Raw genomic sequence first — 20,024 nt, forward strand, 5'->3', positions numbered from 1 at the left:
TCCACCCATCACAATCGGGCTTCATCAAAGGCTGTTCAGAAAGTGACAAGATTGTCCTATTTTGCAACATAACTGAAAAAACGCATACTACCCAAAGTCTGAAGGTCAGAGGCCCAAGCCTGAAGGTCAGAGGTAGAAAACGGCTTTGATAAAGTCTCATTGCCTTCTCTGCGTGAAACATCAAAATACTTTGTCTATTTGATTGCTTGACAAAGATGGTGATGGCTGTCAATACTTGCTCTCTAGCAAGGATTAGGACAAACGGTACTGGATCTAATACTTTCCATACAGACAAAGGCACCATAACCCCCATGCTATTCCTTCTGGCTATCAACCCTTGCTTACAATATATTAACAGCCACCCTGGGATTGCCGGTATAAACTTTAAGGCCACAGTATATGTGGATGATATTTTAGAATTTCCATTTGATGTAGAACACTCCATCCAATCTTTTTAAACATAATACAGGTATAGTCAGAAGCCTGGTTGTATTGTCTCAAAAACGAGAATACGGAGGTTCGTCCTCTTAAAATCTCATGTACCTCAGATTTACTGAAACACCAATGCCTTCAGTTGTATGCAAAATATATCAAATATCTCGGCATATAGATTTCCAATGACCTAAATGACTCAGTAAGGCACACTGAATCCAAAATATTAGAAAAAGTAACAGACCTCCAAGAGGCTTGGTCTTCCAAGACAATATCATGGAGAGGGGGGTGGAGGGGGGGGGGGGGCTTAGAAACTCTAAAAATGATGATCACGCCATTTGTCAATTTCTTATCCAGTGCGATGCCAACTGGACTCTCAACCCCTTTGTTTGATGCTATTGATAAGCTGTGCTCTCTGTTCTTGTGGAAAGCAGAGTTACACTGAAAAAACTCAGTTGGGACTATCCGTTGCAGTGCTGTTGATTACGAAATTGGTCCAACTTCCAATCAGTGTTTTTAATGCAACAAGGACATTAGGTTTCACGCTTACAATAATATCTGTCCTGTTAATATCGTTTACAAAAATGTGGTTGTAAAGAGTATCCTTTTTTAATTATCTTTAAGTATTTTAGTATATGTTTTAGTTGTATATGTTATAAATTGTTTGTATAAGTTTTGTTAATGAGCTAGATGTAGATTGTACATTTTAAGTTGTTTTTAAATCTAATTTTATTTGAAATTGTAATTTTTTGTGTTGTAGCAGGTTGTGGGGTTTATAGGTGTGCAGGGTAGAAAGTAAATTAATTATAATTAATTAATGATTCATTTTAAACTAATATTATTATTTAAATGATAATTATGTAAATTGTGTAATTATTTATTTGTTAAGTTATATTTTAGGTGCAGGTTGTGGGGTTTGTAGGGGTACCGGGTGGGAAGTAAATGAATTATAATTAATGTGTAATTATTTTTGATTATGGTTTATTATTTAATTAACAATTAATTATGTAAATTGTGAAATTAATTTAATTTTTCATTTATATTTTTACTGGGGGGCTGTGGGGTTTGTAGGGGTAAAGGGCGGGCAGTTAATTAAATTAAATTAATTAATTATTTTAATATTAGAAAATGATTGTTGTTTAATTGATAATTATGTAAATTGCGTAATTATTATGATTTCTGAGATATATATATTAGGTGTGGGTTGTGTTTTTAGGGGTAAAGGGTGAAAAGTTAATTAAGACATTTTTTATTGATATTTAATTATTACTTTGTTGGCAATTATTTAATTGATAACTATGTAAATTGGGAAATTATCATGTTTGTTAAGTTATATTTTAGGTGTGTGTTGTTTAGTTTGTAGAAGTATAGAGTGGGAAGGTATTAAAGTAATTATAAATGTAAAATTATGTATTCATTTATTAGAAAATGTGTTATTTATTACATAATATATTAATTTTGTAATGCTTTTTACTTTTAATTACATTTTAATTGTTGGCTGTTATGATTGTGAGAATATAGTGCAGTGTTTTTATTAAATTAATATTATTTGTTTGAATTGATAATTATAAAAAACTGTAATAATTCTTAAATGTGTTTAATTTTTGTTAACATTTATCTATTTAATAGAGCTGTTAAAATATTTTATTTGTATGAAGTGAACTACTCTCTCTCTCTATATATACTGTTGCACCGACAGGAGTGGGAATAGTAAATTTTATCTCTCCTTAGTTCAACACTTTCCCTACTGTTGCACAGACTGGAGTGGGAATAGTAAGGTATACCTCTTCTGAGTTCAACGTTTTCCCTACTGTTGCTCAGACAGGAGTCGGAATAGGATATTTTACTCCACCTGAGTTTAATGCTTTTTCTACTGTTGTATAAATTGGAGTGGGACTAGCATATTTATTATTTATATAGTTTCATTTTTTTTATTAATATTGTTTAAATATATATTAATATTATGTGTTTGTGTATTTAATTTTATATTCCTTATATATATATAAATGTATGTAATTTTAAATATATTTTTACTAGAAGGTGTTTTATAAATTGTTTACTTTTTATGTATAATTAAATTGGAAATATTTGATAAACAATTGCAGTTTATTTTTTGTATTCTTTATATATATATATATATATATATATATATGAACAAGAGATTCCTCCCCAGCTTGCTCTGCGCTCGCAGACACCGCCTCCACGCCAGCAAAGAATGAGGACCGGACCAGCAAAGTCAGCAAGATGGTAAATTTATTGATTTAAAACAGAACCAGCGACGCGTTTCGGGCGGAAAGCCCTTGATCACGCTGCAACATGTTTACAATCATTATGCTCTTTTATAAGTGTATGCAGTGATATTGACGCCGCCCCCTGGTGGCGTCCACCATGATCACGTGACATGTAATAAACAGTGAAAACGCACTATCGCTGATACTTTGTTGCCATTGCTGACTAGTATACAGAAAGTCATATCTGGTTAAATCCAGGAATTCATCCGAATCCATAAAAATATATTCAATTATATTAATATTCAAACACATTTTTTCCATGTTAAAATACGAATGAAAAATGTATCAATTCTGTGCAAATGAGCAATTTCGTATGAATAGCAGCAGAAATTTAAAGTGCGTAGAGAAAAAGTGCATAAGTGATGAAGATGTAATAAAGTGCAAAGGTTAGCGGAAACATATGGAACTACCAATAGAATAGTAATCAGCAATTAAGCACCATATCTAGATGTTTACACAAGTAAATTCATCAAAATAATCCTATTCCGTGATAAGTTCTATTGAAAAGTTCAAAATAGAAAAAGAAGAACCTTTTTTCCTAGAAGCTAAAAATGACAATATGTTTAAATAAGACCATATTTCATATATATACACATACACACACACTCTCTCACCCACCACCCCACACAACCAGCCCATTATAACCGTACAGTAAGTCTAATTGCTTTGCGAAGCATAATTTGTCAACCAGAAACTATATATACACACCTAATAGTAGCTATTTACACACCCATGTAAACATACAAACAGTCAAAACACTCCCATTTCTATTTACAACTGTTGGTATCTGTGCAACTCCATATATACACTCCATTGTGCAGTTTCAAGTTTGAAGTCAATATAATAACTAAATCTATACAAATTACCCACATAATGAAATTCCTGTACAATTAAAAATTACCTCAAGGTTAGCTATCATAGAACTATTGTACATGATCAAGGAATAGGTTTGTATAAAAATATTGATGCCATTTGCTTGATAATTGCAAAATAAAGTGCATGGATTGTGTCACCATAGGTGAGTATCGATATAAGCTTCACCAGTTGTTACAGCAGATTATGGGACAAGATATAAAAACAGGCACAAGAAACTTCTAATAGGGAACCTAACTAGAAGAACGAGTGGCTGTTGCACAAAAGAAACCAGAACCAGATACTAGGGATTCATATCTCAACTTACAGAAAGTGATGCATTTCCTCAATATTGTTGAGCCCATTGGGCCAACGACTATCGAGTTCCAATATGAACCTAGACTCCATTTTTCTGAGCTCTGTCTCACGGTCACCTCCTCGTCTCAATTGGGGTACTGCCCCAATCACAAAATAGCTCAGACAGTTAAGGTCTTTATTATGTGCCCGCTTAAAGTGACGGGCAACTGGGTAAGTGGGGTCACTGTGAAGAATAGCCCGCAGATGCTGTAGTATCCGGGCGTGCACCTGGAGCTTAGTGCTGCCAACATATCTAAGCCCACAGGTGCACGTCAGAACATACACAGCATGGTCAGTCTTACAGTTGTAGTTGCCATTGATGGTTTTGGCAACTTTGCTAAACGGGGTAAGGTAGTGAGTGGTAGTGACTCCGAACTTACAGGCCCTACAACTGGAACATTTTAAAAATCCTCTGGACGGGCGAAGCCATGGAACTTTAGTTTTTAATTCAGGGGCAGCTTTGTCCAGATAGTTGCCCATAGTTCTAGCTCGTCTAAAAGTTAATGTAGGGGAGGGAGGCAACCTGGTGTTTAAAATATGGTCGCTCATTATAATCGGCCAGTTTTTGTTCAGAATTGACCTGATTTTCCTATCTTCCCTACTAAAAGTAGTGATAAGACGTGGGCACTCCAGTTGGGGTTCGATATTAAGAGGAGGTTCAGCTGCTAGAGTAGAGTCAGGAAAGAGGCTCTCCCTGGATCTTGAAAGAGATTTAGTTATGGCTGCGTTCAATATCCGCTCGGAATACCCTCTAGCTCTTAGTCTTGTTAAGAGTTCTTCCAAGCAGGCATTAAAATCAGAAGGAGAACTGCAGATTCTCTTTAATCTGAGAATTTCCCCATAGGGGATTCCAGAGATTGTGTGCTTAGGATGCATACTGGTTGCATGCAATGTGGCATTGCCAGCAGTCTGTTTTCTATGGAGGGTGGTGTTTAAAGTTCCATTGGAGACATATACCTCAACATCCAAAAATTGGATGCGATATTTATCAATATGTGCCGTGAAATTGAGATTAAGCGAATTGTCATTAATATCATCAATAAACAACAACGCTTGCTCTTTGCTACCCTTCCAGATGATGAAGACATCATAAAAAGCACCTTACATGCCCATCCATCCACGCCTTGTGGCGGACCTTGAGGACCTGCTCCTCCCACCAGCCAACGTGCAAGCACGCATAGCTGGGAGAGAAGCAGGCCCCCATTGCTACGCCTCTCAGTTGTTTATAAATCTCCTTTCCGAAGGAAAAAAAGTTGTTATAAAGGCACCATTCTATCAGGCCTACAATCACCTTATTGTGTTCATAGTATTGGATGGGTCTGCTTGAAAGGTAGTGTTGTACAGCAGATAAACCCCTGGCATGATCTATGCTGGTGTACAGCGATTCAACGTCAAGAGAAATAAGCAACATATCATTCTCCCATACAAGTGTAGATATTTTAGATATAAAGTCACTGGTATCCCGAGTGAAACTGGGGAGTTGTTTGACAAAGTCTTGTAGGAAAAAATCTATGTATTCTCCAGCTTTTTCTCCTGCACTGCCAATAGCCGAAACAATCGGCCTGCCCGGTATTGGTTGCACGGCCTTGTGCACTTTCGGAATAAGATAAAGAGAAGCTAAAATCGGAAAGTTCACATACATGTATTTATGTTCTTCCGGTGATATTAAACCTTCCCTTTTCCATTGGCTCAAAGACTTGTGTAAATGAGATATTGCTTTTTCATATTCCTTTTGAGTACTTTTAGCATAGCAGGCTGGGTCTCCAAGTTGGCGTTTGGCCTCAGCGATGTAGTCTTTTTTAGGCCAAATCACCAAATTGCCCCCCTTATCAGATTTCTTAATCACTATGTCAGGGTTATTATCAAGTTTCTTCATCAATTTGTTATAGGCAATCTTGGTGTATGTCTCCTTTTTGCAACGTTTATTGTTGGTATGAGTGTACAGCTTCTTAATGTCATTTGTGACACAATCGTGAAAAATGTCAATCGCATCTTTTGGCATCAGGGGTACGAATTTTGATTTACTGTGGAAAGGGCTCAAACCTGCTCCTTTGGGAGGAATAGGAATCTGTCTAAGACGATCTTGAGTAGAATCTATAGGATTCGGTTCCATATCGTCATTAGAGTTAAGTAGATCATTAGCATCCAGGAAAACATGTGTGTCAGATGCCAATAAAGACGTAGGTTCATTTCCTCTTATGTCGTCATCTTGGGTATCAAGGTCTTTAGCTGATTGTAAAGCAAAATGTTTTTTTAGTTTGAGTTTTCTTATAAAGCAGAAGAGATCCACCCTAGTAGTGGTGTAATCGAAATGTTGGATTGGTGAGAAGTTTAATCCCAATGCAAGCAATTGCTCTTCAGCTTTATCAAGGACCACATTGGAGAGGTTTATATATATATATATATATAAATATATATATAAAATTCTCCAAAGCCCTTTGGTAGAAGGTCTGCGCTCATTTTTTCTGCGCCGGTGCGTATTTTCTACGGCAGGGCAGCCAGTCAATATCACAACACGGTACCTCTGAACACAGAGGTTTCTGAAAAACGCACTCTCTCAGGATCTTTGGTTTAAATTGCTTTATTCCATATAAGCAGCCGTAGACATGCATGGCTACAGCTGCTTATATGGAGTAAATGAAACTCAAACAAATTCAGCAAGCCTTCGCCAATCCTAACAAATGGAATGATGTACTACTCACAGGAAACAGACAACCCTTATTAAGCGAACCATGGACATGCAGAAATAAGATATGAATCAATTGTTACAAGATATATTCCTGCACCTTACAATACCTAATCTAATATCGCTCACCTTTTAATCCCACCAACCATCAGCATTAACTCACATATCCCCCCCCCATGATAACTTCTAACGCCTACTAATGTAATTCATTTAAAAGATAATGGAGTAAAAGCATGGAATGCTTTCTAGCCTTATCTCAATCACCAAGAACAAGAAATAACCACTGGATTAACCCCTAATTTTAGCTTGTGGAACAGTGTGGTGTCCGGCGTAAAGGGTTTCAACACCTTATCAGCGGTAGTAAGCGCCTTATAGATACAGTTGCAATATAATGCAATATGTAACCGAAGAAAACAGATTAGGGCCATTTTATGAGAAAAACCCCATTCCAGTGCCTTGCCTGTGTGGATTTCAGAAGTGCCAAGCATCTATTTGAAGAGTTATTACTCACGAATATATCATTGTTGTCATTGATGAAAATCTCAAAATCTTCTCAGAAGAACAACCTCATGAATCGTTGTATGAATCAGTGAGAAATCGTTTTGGGATTTAGCAAGAAATTGTCACCAGAACACAGGAAAGCCAATTTTATATTAAAAACACGTGTAAGTACTTACTTGTGAATGAGCGCACAATCTGGAATCCGGGGTCATTTGTATTCCTGGAAATATATAAGCATTTGGGTAAACAAAACAAACGTAAAAAACAAAATACAATGTGAATCTTTCTTATATTTCTTATATTATATTTATATTTCTTATCTTTCTGTTATTGATACCCAGGCTCTGTGAGCACAGGTTCTCCTCACTATCATTGTTCACGCTGATCAAAAAAGGGCAGGACTTTCTTCCCAAATGACCAATCCTAGTGCACATTTAGGGGGTCATTAGGATCGCGGACGGACTTGAGTCCGTCCGCGACCCCTGAGTAGGAGGGAACGTCCGCATGGGCTGCGGCGTTCCCTCTGTGCAGATTAGGATGTGACCGCAAGGGTGGCGGTCACTTCCTCTATTTTTAACATTGCGGCGGGTGGAGCTTCAAGCTGCACCCGCCGCAATGTTAAAAATGCACGCATTGCATTTGAATGTAGAAAGTGGCAGGCACCGCGCGGTGACTGCCGCTTACTGCATACAAATGCAGGGGGGTACCATAGGTACCCCCCATGTGCACCCCCTATCCCCCCCTTCATCTAGGGGGCCCGCAACGGGCCCCCACAGTGAAGTTACACATGCTTTTCCACGGCGGAAAAGCTGCCGCGGAAAAGCATGTTTCCAAGCACATCCTAATCTGGCTGACGGTGTCTGAGAGACACCGTCACCATATTAGTGCTTTTCCGCCGCGGTTGTAAGCCAATCGCGGATGAAAAGCTGCAGACGGAAACCAGGACCCACCAGCCATCCTAATGTGGCGGTGGGTCTTGGTGGGTCCGCAGAGGATTTTCCGCATCCTCCAGGCCGGCGGTGGCTTCCGCCGGCCCGGAGGATGCGGAAAATCCTCCATCCTAATCAGCCCCTTAGTCAGGAAGGGGAGGGGTCAGGACCAGGCTCTCCCTATATAAATCTGCTGGATCCAGTCAACAGGGAAGAATGACTCAAGAGCAGACCAAAGTCCTGACTACACGTTTCAGAAAGATATTATTGGGACTTGTGTAGGTGCTATCCACTGACGAGAAAGACTTGTTTTCACGTTTGGACTGGTCGGAACTGACATGTCTTCCTTATGTTGCAATAGGGCAAAAGAGTGTACTCATAAGTTTATAGAGTGAGAAAGCGAGAAGTAATACTACAGCAATATCTCCCATTGTAGGTGATCATTATAATAAATATGATAATATCACCATAAGTCTCATAAATTCACAGGCAGTCTGTGGGAACCAACAGCCATACTTTCCAATTCCAGCTCATGAAGAAACTTCGGCATCGCACAACAGCAAGAGGCCTTCTCTTCACATTCACGGGTTTCTTGGCAAGTCGCAAGAGCAGCCCCAGTTACACTTTCCTGATGATAAACCACTACTACAAGGAAGCAGTCAGTGGGCCACAGAGCAACAAAAAAATGAGAGAGAGAGCACTCAACAACCTACATATCATCACCACAAAGGAGCAAGTAATGCAGGCTAGACTAATAGTCACCAACACACTCAATATCAGACAAAATAATTAAAGTAGCTGTATTCTTTATTACTCACCATTCAACCCCAGCACACTAGAACTCACCTCTAATTTCCCCTCCATATTAATTGCATCGTTCCTGGTGCTCCTGCCAGTGTGGCCTTCTAGTTATGTTTGCACCACACAAGTACCATTGAGTGTACTTACACACAACCAGTACTACAAACACACAAAAATAGGTTGAGGCTGAGGGGCATGAGAATACTATTCCTCCCCATCATCAGCCTGCTACATTTGAGCCAGTCACCAATCTTTAGAAAATCTAAACACCATCAAGAGATCTTGGTAACCTGTGAATGTGAGGCTATTTGCAGGGCAGTAGGACAAAATCCATTCCAACAGCTATTTTGGTGCCTTCATAGGCAGACTTTTGTGTATAATCATTAGCATTTTGAACAGTAATCTCTCTTCTCTCTTTCGGGGAGGTGATGATAGATCTTTGGGACTGGTTTTATGTGGTCATGGAACTTACAGCTACATGCATCATTGTAGGAATTTGCGATTCCTAAATTGCGACAATTAAGGAATCGCAATTTAGGAATCGCAAATTCCTATGCATCAAAAAGTCGCAAATTGTATTGCGATTCGCTAATTTTCCTTATTTGCGATTCCTTAATTGCGAATCGCAAAGAAGGAAAGGCTTTACATTGATTCCTATGGGCCTAGAGGCCCATAGGAATCAATGGGAAGGCATTCCCATTTTGCGAATTCGCAATTAAGGATTCTCAAAATGAGAATGCAATTTCAAGGGTGCAGGGGGGGGGTCCAAAGGACCCCCCCTACACCCCTGGAATGTCATGTAAGTACATTTTACTCACACACATGTCCCAAGGACATGTGTGTGTGTGTACAATGTAAGTTTCAAAACTGCATTTATTTGCATTTTTGAAACTTTTCGCAAATTACCATGAAGGTGTACTTCATGGTAATTTTTCCCTTTAAAATTGCGAATTCGCAAAAATAAATAAATCATGCATAGCATTTAAGAAATCGCAAAATTTGTGATTTCTTAAATTGCGAGAAATGGGAAATGAATGATGCATCCCAATAAGTGATTTTGGTATCGTAAACGGCCGATTTTTGCGATTCGCACCATTTGCGATTCCAAAATCGCTTGATGCATGTGCCTGTAAGAGTTATAAATCATACTTGCAGAATAATCTGCAAGGATCCCAATTTCTTGATAACTGTAGCGCTGCAACATTCCAGCACAGCAAATTCTTGCTGGCCTTATGCGAGGGGAGCCTGAATGATCACCCTAAGTGATTTACTTACATTGTATCATTTTGCAGGTACAAAATAAATCGCCTGATAGCTTTATCGGACAGCTTGGCATTTTTACAATCACCGATATGCGTGAGCAAATCCTCATAACCATCCTCAACATCCCCCTCAATTTAACATCCAGCAAAGAAAGTCAGTCCTCTTCACAGGCACTCTCATTCTGCCTGTAGAACACCCAAACCTTATGTGAAAATACTATCTACATCACAGACCCCTTTGAGTCCTACCTTCTCCCCCTTACTTTCACTGATATCTCTGACAATATCATTGACTAAAGGAAGAATTGTTTAAAAATATAACTAGAACGTCCGTAACCTTTTTCTCAACAGCCTTGCGCCATCGCTGCTAAATGCCAGGGATGCTGAATACAAGACTGCCTGGTCTTTATTCGATTGTATGCCTGCTTCTCCCACCACTTTACGCTTCCTTTCCCATTATGTTATGCTTGCAGGGTATTTTGCATCACTACTTTCTCCCTTTTTTACTGTTTCCCTATCTTTCTCTTCCTTCTTCTTTTTCCATTTTCTACCGGACTCCCGGTTGCTCTTGGTAAAACTCTGATGAGTAAAAATAAGTCCCAATTTCCTAATTGAGAGCCGTTGTCCACAATCTTCAGCACAAATTAAGCACTGGACAGACTTATACCAGTACACTGTGGTGACCTCCACAGAGACCATGCCACCTTCATTCACTTACCCTGGTTAGCATGAAGGAGAGGAAGATCTGGCCTGCTCATTGGGAGCTGCATTGAAGACAATGGAGTGCTCCGGGTTTCTAATGGCTGGCAGAAGCCGGAGCTCCAACATTCTAATGTTTGCTGTTCACAGCTGTTGATGTGAACAAAGGCTTCATGGAGCCCAATGGGATTTAAATCCCCTCAGACTGACTGAGGCCTTTCTGTTTTTTTGTTAGAACATTCTGCCCTCTACTGGCGGAATGTTCTAATAACCTTATAGCCTGCTGTGATTGGGCTATACCGGCCATTGAAAGCCCACTCCGTTGCTGTAATGCTGGAGCGGGCCTTTAATGGCGAGTATAGCTCACTATGCCACCCTATATATAAGGCTATATTAGAACATTGATATGCTGAGAGCTCCATTGAAGACAATGGAGTGCTCCGGGCTTATAATGGCTGGTAGAAGCCCAGAGTTCCCACATTCAAATGTTTGTCTTCATGTTTCTCCCTTTTTAGTTCAGAAATGTCTACTCTTAGTGGGTGGAATGTGCTAAAAGCCTTTTTGCCTTTATGCCTCAGGCTACACCTGTTGTTAAAGACCCTCACCCTTGTTATTGGGCCTCACTGGCGGCACAGGCCTATGACTTTGGTCCAGGGCCTTTAACAACCGGTACAGCTCTCGGCCATGGGCTATAAGGCTTTATTAGTAACCTCTTATCACACCACCTCAGTCCCTAGACTCCTTTCCAGTTTCCCTCAAATACATCACCCACATGTTTGAAATTCATTGCCCTGTTGCTATTTGAATAATTAATTCCTGAGCAGCCGAATGAATACTGCCTTTCCAACAACCATTCCTATGGTAAACCTTTGCTCCCCAGATCTACCTTTATATTTCACTTCCTTCCACCAATGACCCATCACTACTGACTATTCCCTGACCATCATGATAACGAATATTTCTCAGTCCTCAACCACAACTAGCATGAGCCATGCATCCAAAGGTAAATTCTCCCCCAACTTAACCCCAGGCAACTTGAATCAGATACACAATGATTTGGCTCCTCTCTGTTATGCCACCACTTTGAAGAATTTTAGTGATCTTCTGCAGCAGTCAGAGTTCAACTCTCACTATCTCCTCGGCACAAACCTCTTTATCCTTAATCCTGGATCTTCCTAGACGCATATGCATACTTTCACAAGTGAAGTAAGTCCAGCCCAAGCACCACCTATACATGGATAAAGTGGTCTAGACATGCTAGCAGCTGCATATGACTATAACCTTTGCCATCTACCAAAATCCCATTACTTAACTCAACTCTCCAATCAGTATTTGTCCTATACATACATAATCCCTTCATTTCTCATGCCCCCATGCCAAATCAACCCAGCTTAATCTCCTCCAGCACGAACAACCAACACCTTCAACACTCAACATGCTCCTTATTACTTTTTACCTTCTTTCCTCTCACGCATCTGTATTCACCGCTTTTACCTCCACCTCACATTTGGAGCTGAACTTAATACCAGCTAATTCACCCAGCATTTCATTTGAACCGATCAACTCTCAAACTAGAAGGCCATCTCTTTCAGAATCATCTTGACATGCCTACAACTCTTTTTTATGTTTTTTTTCTTGTCTGATATCTACCTGAAATGCTTGTGGTAACTTACAGTTTGTTAAAAAAACGCCAGCCCCTCTTCTTCCTCCAAATACTATCCAGTACCTCATTTTCCCTTCTGTGAACACCTAGAACCTTGATGGTTCCTTTGAATCATGCTATCAATCCTCATGCAATCTGCTCAATTCAATAGAGTTTGCATCTGTCAATGACATTCCACATAGACGCGTTCAAACCTATTTCCAATATTGTCACCAGTTCATCACAACCACCTCTCCCACATTTTTACCCTCCTTAACATCTTTGACATCTCAGCATCTTCACGAAAAGTTGAGAAACCAACTATGCAAGTAACTACTGCTGCCATAGGCACTATTACCAGAGTGATATGTGTATTTGTGTCCAATATATCTAACTCCTCACTCTCCATTTCCAACCCCTTTGCTGAGATTAAGATATTTTATTCCTCTTCCTTCAACTAAATTTTCGACACTGCCTCACAACCATCAGTTTATAGACAACCATTCACCCTAATCTCTTTTCCAGTTTAAATGGCCTCCCTCATGTAACAGTCAACTGCTTTAGCACCTAGAGGCAAGTTAAAGTGTTTTTGCGCCCTCATACCTGCCTGGCACAGATTCAGGATTATTTGTTTTATTTGGGCCCCCTGCTTCTGGTTTTGAGGGGTAAAGAAATAACACAACAAATCCTTATCGCACAGTAACCAAGAAAGTAACAGTAGCTCATGAAACCCTACATTATAGCACCTGCTAATGTGTCAGAAATTTAGCAATTGAAACCTATACAAAGGTTTTACTTGTGACAGTAATATGGTTCAAAATCCAACCCCTTGAAATGAAGACCTCTTTTAAAAAACATCATAAAGAAGAGACCAACATTCTTAGTGAACTCATGACTGATTCACTTACAAACTCCTTGATTTACGGAATCTGGAATCTTCTTTTAATTCACCTGTGGATAAAAACATATTTTTAGATCACGATGCTGGCAAAAAGTCAAGGAAGATAAATACACTTAAAATCCCAAATTCCCCTTGTACGTAGTGTTTTGCATAGTGTGTTACTTATCCCAATATGCTCTTTTAAAGTTTAAAATTTGAAGAAATGTTGCTTGATGTTCTGGAGCCTCAATCAGAGCAAATAGGATATTTTACAGCATATACAATAGAAATAATGTGAAATTTATGTACTTTAATTAACACATTCCTCAGGAATAACAACATTTTATGATAATACCTTGTATATACCTCTTACTGTTTTGATGAGTCCCTACTATGTAAAGAAAATCTAGACCATCACCATTATAACAAACATTATGTTCCCTTAAATCCTACTTTGGGATTCTTATGGAAACAATTTTTTTTAAATAATCAAATATGCACAGCAGCTAGAACTTCGATATAATTGGCGGTGTATTCTGGGATGAATTGATTATTAGCTCAGGCAGCAAACCTAACATAGGGCCCCATTAGGATGACGGGCGGACATTGTCCGCCCGCCACCCTATCGTAGAACGGGACCGCCCGCCATAAGGGCGGGGGTCCCATGGGGAGTATTAGGATGTGCCCGCCACAGTGGCGGGCACATCCTGTAGTTTTTGCATTGTGGCGGGCGGTGCACTCTGCACCGCCCGCCACAATGTAAAAAATGCTGTTTTGCATTTGCATATGCAAAGCGGCAGGCACCGCGCGGTGCCTGCCGCTCTGCATATGCAAATGTGGGGGGGTACCACAGGTACCCCCCATGTGCCCCCCAGACAGTGGCGCCAACTTGGGGGCCCTGCAGGGGGCCCCCGCAGCAATCACCGCATGCCTTTCCGTGGCGGCATTGCCGCCGCGGAAAGGCCTCTGCTTTTTGCCAATGTAATATGGCTGGCGGTGTCCATTGGACACCGCCACCATATTAATCTATTACTGCCGCGGTCGCAAGCCGACCGCGGCGGTAAAGTGGCGGACGGTCTTTCCGTCCGCCGCTGTCCCCTCCGCCATCCTAATCAGGCGGAGGGGAACACGATATCCGCCCGATATCGTAATGGGGCCCATAGTGTTTTTTTTATAGCTCTCACCAAACTTAAACCTTTCGAACTTAAAAGAAAAGAAACAGTAAATACACAAATGCCCTTTCCCCCAGTGATTCAATTATTCAGCAGTTAGTTAGTTATGTAGAGCATACGTTTCGTGTTCGAGTTGCCTGGCTATTACAGGAACTACTTGGCGTGAAAAGTAAGCAAGTTATATAATGATGATGATAATGACATTTATAAAGCGCTTGGTTACACTTTACTAGTGTGTCCCCGCGTTGTGGCACAAAGCACATAAAAAATATCATACTTAGGTCCCCTCCCGAACGGAGAGCAACATCAGAAGTTACTCATTTGGAAAAAGGAAAGTGTTCAGCTTTTTACGGAAGGTCACCTCCGATGTCTCCATCCGAAGCCCCCACGGGAGTCTATTCCACTGTTGAGCTGCCAAAAACCTAAAGGAGCACCCGCCCATCCTTACCGTCCTGACTCTAGGGACAGTAACTTGTCCCATCTCACTAGATCTTAGTTGGCGGGAGGGGACATACGGACTCAGAAGATTATATAGATATGCTGGCCTATTCCTTTGCAAGATTCGGTGGCACACACAGAGAGCTTTGAACTGGATTCGCTCCTTAATCGGGAGCCAATGGAGAGTGACTAACGCCTTCCTTGAAGATGCTCTCCTGGGCAGCATCAGAACCAGGCGGGCTGCTGCATTCTGTATATGCTGAAGCCTCTGTACACAGCTGACATTGGCCCCCAGGTAGAGCACATTCCCGTAGTCCAACCTTGAAGTTACTAAGGCATGGACCATGGTCTTGCTAGCTCCAGTGGGCAGGATGTCCAAGGTCTTGCGCAAACTAAGCAAGATACCAAAACAAGCTTCTGCCACCCGCCTCGTCTGAAGCTCAAACGAGAGCTTGGGGTCCAACCACACCCCTAAGTTCTTAACTTGCTCACTATGAGCCGGGGCGGGACCCAGGGACTGAGGCCACAATGCCGATGTCCACACAGATGGTGCTTTACCAACAACCAAACCTCTGTCTTACTCCCGTTCAGTTTAAGGCGGAAACGGAGACAAGACCGAGGTGATCGTACTAGGCAAACATAAAGATCTGTGGGGCTCTAGACACTGGCCCAGTGATATGGGCCCGCTGCCTACCCCCCTGCCTGTTGCCCGTAACCTCGGCTTCCTGATCGACGATAAACTCTCGATGAGGCAGCAGGCAACTAAGGTCGCTGCAATCTGTTTCAACACCCTTCGCTGGTTGCAGAAGATCATATGGATGTTGCCTGAGTCCACTCGAAGAACTGTCGTGCAGGCCCTTGTGATGTCCCGCATCGACTATGGCAATGTGCTTTATCTAGGAGCCGATAAAGCAACAATCAATAAACTCCAGGTTGTACAGAACTCAGCTGCTCACCTTTTGCGCAATGTTCCACGGAGAACGTCCGCAATGCAAGCTCTGCGTGACCTACACTGGTTAAAAATTTCTGATCGTGTGGTCTTTAAAACTTTGTGCTTCCTGTTTAAGATTCGTCAGGGTTCTGCTCCCATCTACCTGCACAATCTTGCCCAGCCATACCTGCCTGGCCGCTTCCTTAGGTCATCCAACAATGGTAATCTCGTGATTCCAAGAATCCGACTGGCAAAAATGGGAGGCCGTTCATTCGCATATCTAGGACCCAAGATGTGGAATGCTCTCCCGCTGGCGCTATAAACAGAAACTAATCTTCTGGCTTTTCGTAAAAAATTGAAGACTTTTCTGTTTTGAGTTCTCCTGTTCTGTTTTTCTTTTTCTCTCAGCAATCGCTTGTTTTCTTCTTTAGTCTGTCCCTGGCGCCGGGAAACCCATTGCGGGTAGCTGTGCGCAATACAAATTCAATAAATAATAATAATAATAATAAAAAGGCAGTTCTCACCAATCCAAACCGCCAGTTCTTGCATGCAGGAGTTAAAATTGGAGGCCGTCTTCTCATCTGATTATGTTAAGGCCACCACCAGCTGCGTGTCATCAGCGTAAGACACTGTTTTGACCCCGTACCTTCCAGTAATGTCTGCCACTGGTGCAACATAAAGATTAAACAGGGTAGAGCTGAGGGTGGACCCCTGAGGCAGCCCCTGATTAAGCATGATACACTTAGACCGGTATGGTCCCTGTTCCACCCGAAAACTGTGATTCTGCAGAAAAGACTCAGTATAGTTTACAGCAACTCTTTGTCTTGTGCCCTGTGATGGGTGTGGAGTGCAAACATAGTATAAAGGCAGATGATAGTAACAGGAAGTGCAGTCACTGTGCGTATAGCGTAAGTACGCAGTTGATAACTAGGAAGGTCGGCCTGAGTTTGAGCCTCTCCCTTATCAATTGCCGTTCCATGAGAAGGCACAAACTGGACATTCATGACCTGCTTTTAGAGGGCCAGCTAGATGTCCTGTTCCTTACGGAAACATGGTTCAATGAGGACTCAGCTCCTGATATTCTGGAGGCCCTCCCTAACGGTTATGGTATCTGTAGAGTTGACAGACCACAGGGAGAGATGGGGGGATTGCGATGATTTTTAAACACCTTATACAGTGCACCCTTGAACCCACTAAAATCGCGGGCAGTGAAGCGGGCTTCTTCTCGATAACTATCTCTAAAAACTATGTGATAAAAGGGATTCTGGTTTATAGACCTCCAGGTCCCTTTACACAGTTTGTGTCTAAACTGAGGGAATATCTAATCTATCCGGCACTCCGGTATGAGAAACTACTGGTGTTGGCAGATTTGAACCTGCATTTTGATGATGCTTCTGAGTCGGGAGCGCAGGGGATCTGCCAGGAACTGGAAGCACTCCAGGTGATACTTAAGTCAGAGCGCATAGGCAGAGTCATTTACTTGATCCAATCTTTGCTAATTGGGATGCTCTTGAAATTGAGAAACCTGTGCCGGTTCCTTGGTCGGATCACTATGTGATCCCTTTCAAGGTGTGGATATCGGCTCCAAAGACTCAAGTAAGGGTTGAGCAAAAGCAGAAATACAGGAGGTGGGCGACCTTCTCGCAAGACAACTTTAATACGGCCCTTCTTCAGGGGGAACCTCCAGGCGGTCAGGAAATTGACACGGCGTGTGAGGCCCTAGACAGGCACATTTTGGAAGCACTCGACATCTGCGCACCCTGGGCAGCTAAGGCTTCCAAAAGACAAGCTAAATCCGCCCCCTGGTTTGGAGACGAACTGAGACAGGCTAAAGCGTCCTGTAATCGCCTTGAAAGAAGGTGGAGAAGGGATTTTTCAGCCCAGATGAAGGCTGAATATTAAGTGAACCTTAAGCTCTACCACTCCCACATTAGGAAGACGCAGGCTTCCTATTATAAGGAGAGAATTGAGGGAGCGGAAAACTCATTCAGAGAGCTGTTCACTGTCTATAAGGAGATCTCTTCCTTGGACAAGATCTTAGCCCCGACTGCAGGCTCAGTGGAATCCTACAACCGGATTGCAGAGTTTTTTGCAGAGAAGGGGAAGACAATTTACTCCACCTTCCCGGTCTCTGCAAGGGAAGGATGTGCTAGGACTGAGGCTTCTACTGATATGAAGGGAGAAGAGATTCTGGATACTTTTAGCATCCCTAACCTCGCGATCCTAATGAGGATAGCCAGTAACATCAAGTAGGGTTCTCCCAGAGACCCTGCTAGGCCTAGGGTGCTGAAAGGTAGTATGGAACCTCTTGAACCCAGTATTAGGCATCTGTTAGAGCTCTCCTTTAGCTCAGGCATGGTACCTAAAAGATGGAAGGAAGTGGTGGTCCTCCAATTGAGGAAGAAGCTGAATATCAACATGGACCAGTTAGACAATTTACGTCCCATCTCGCTTCTCCCCTATTTTGCAAAAATTGCAGAGAAGGTGGTGAACATCCAGCTAACAGCTCATATTGGTAAACATGATCTTCTCCACCCCACCTAGTCTGGTTTTAGCGCACTGTATTTGACAGAATCTGCTCTGCTCCTCTCCACTGAGATCATTCGGAAGTACGTTGATGAGGGACAGACGGCGGCCTTAATTTTACTGGATCTAAGTGCCGCCTTTGCTAACACTTCATAGCCATCATCCTCATTCTGTTCCTTCTTCCGTGGAGAACACTCCTCTTAGAGCACTCCTTTCTCCCCATCTAAAAACAACTGTGGTGACAGCCTTCTTCAATGTGTACTTGTCACTTCTCTTTTCTTGTCTCGGGGCATTTCCAGTTGGCTACCAATCCTTGGCCAAGGATAAGTATGGATGAATAAGTACTTACAAGAGTAAAATAAAGAGAAAGGAAGTGCAGGGTCGTGGAAGAAAGAGGCATGAGGTGGAATCAAGACTATGGTGTCTTTGGATTCAGAAAACCTAGCATTAAGCTCCTCCTAAGGTCCCGGCTCCTACTGTTTTACATATAAAGCACTTGAGACCATCCTCCATGCCCCTATCCATCTGCCTACAACATCAGGTGATTCTCCTTTTTAAACCTAACCTTAAAATGTGGGCGGGTAGATTAGGTGAAGGGGAGTGTTTGCTGCTCCACCCCATCTGGAGTTAGAGCGTGGGTGGGGGTCAGGCACACAGCCCCCGTAGCTCCGGTGATTATAGGTCCCCCAAGTTTAGGGGGCAAACCAATGGCTGTGGGGGGGAGTTTTCAATAGGCAGGGAACCTTGATTGTAAGTGTCTGTACCCTAAAATGCATGAAATACTTGAATTCTGAAAGGTCGACTAAACAAGTCTCAAAACATTTGTAGAACATCTGCTATGACATCCCTACAAACTGAAATGAAAATCAGAAAACCACCAGTGTAGATGGGGAGCAGAGAAAGTCACTGTTGTCACTCTTTTCTCTTGATAAAACGTCTGTTTTCTGGCAAGTTATTTAGGAACTGGGTCAGATAAATGGTACCAATACTGAGTCAGAAAAGCACTTAAACATTCACCACTAAAGGTACAGTTAGTAGCAAGTAGATCCAAGCCTACCTGAAGTGGATGAAACCTATCCTGGGGGTGTCAAGCTTACCTGAAGTGGATGAAACCTATCCTGGGGCGTCAAGCCTACCTGAAGTGGATGAAACCTATCCTGGGGCGTCAAGGCTACTTGAAGTGCATAAAACCTATCCTGGGGGCGTCAAGCCTACCTTAAGTGGATGAAGCCTATCCTGGTGCGTCAAGCCTACCTGAAGTGGATGAAACCTATCCTGGGGCGTCAAGCCTACCTGAAGTGGATGAAACCTATCCTGGGGCGTCAAGCCTACCTGAAGTGGATGAAACCTATCCTGGGGGTGTCAAGCCTACCTGAAGTGGATGAAACCTATCCTGGGGCGTCAAGGCTACTTGAAGTGCAGAAAACCTATCCTGGGGGCGTCAAGCCTACCTGAAGTGGATGAAACATATCCTGGGGGTGTCAAGCCTACCCGAAGTGGATGAAACCTATCCTGGGGCGTCAAGCCCACCTGAAGTGGATGAAACCTATCCTGGGGCGTCAAGCCTACCTGAAGTGGATGAAACATATCCTGGGGGTGTCAAGCCTACCTGAAGTGGATGAAAC

The 20,024-nt window shown here is 42.1% G+C and overlaps 1 protein-coding gene across 1 annotated transcript in view; it reads right to left on the reverse strand.

Moving 5' to 3' along the window:
• Positions 1-20,024, reverse strand: part of LAT2 (linker for activation of T cells family member 2) — a 251,099-nt gene that overhangs the window by 127,705 nt on the left and 103,370 nt on the right. The window contains exons 3-4 of the mRNA XM_086954605.1: positions 13,361-13,403; positions 7,296-7,339 (exon numbers count right to left, since the gene is read on the reverse strand). Coding sequence (XP_086810731.1) covers positions 7,296-7,339; positions 13,361-13,403 — 87 coding nt within the window. The remainder of the gene's footprint in view (positions 1-7,295; positions 7,340-13,360; positions 13,404-20,024) is intronic.

Source organism: Lissotriton vulgaris, chromosome 2_1 (assembly GCF_964263255.1).
Source record: "Lissotriton vulgaris chromosome 2_1, aLisVul1.2, whole genome shotgun sequence".
In the NCBI taxonomy this organism is placed as follows: Eukaryota; Metazoa; Chordata; class Amphibia; order Caudata; family Salamandridae; genus Lissotriton; species Lissotriton vulgaris.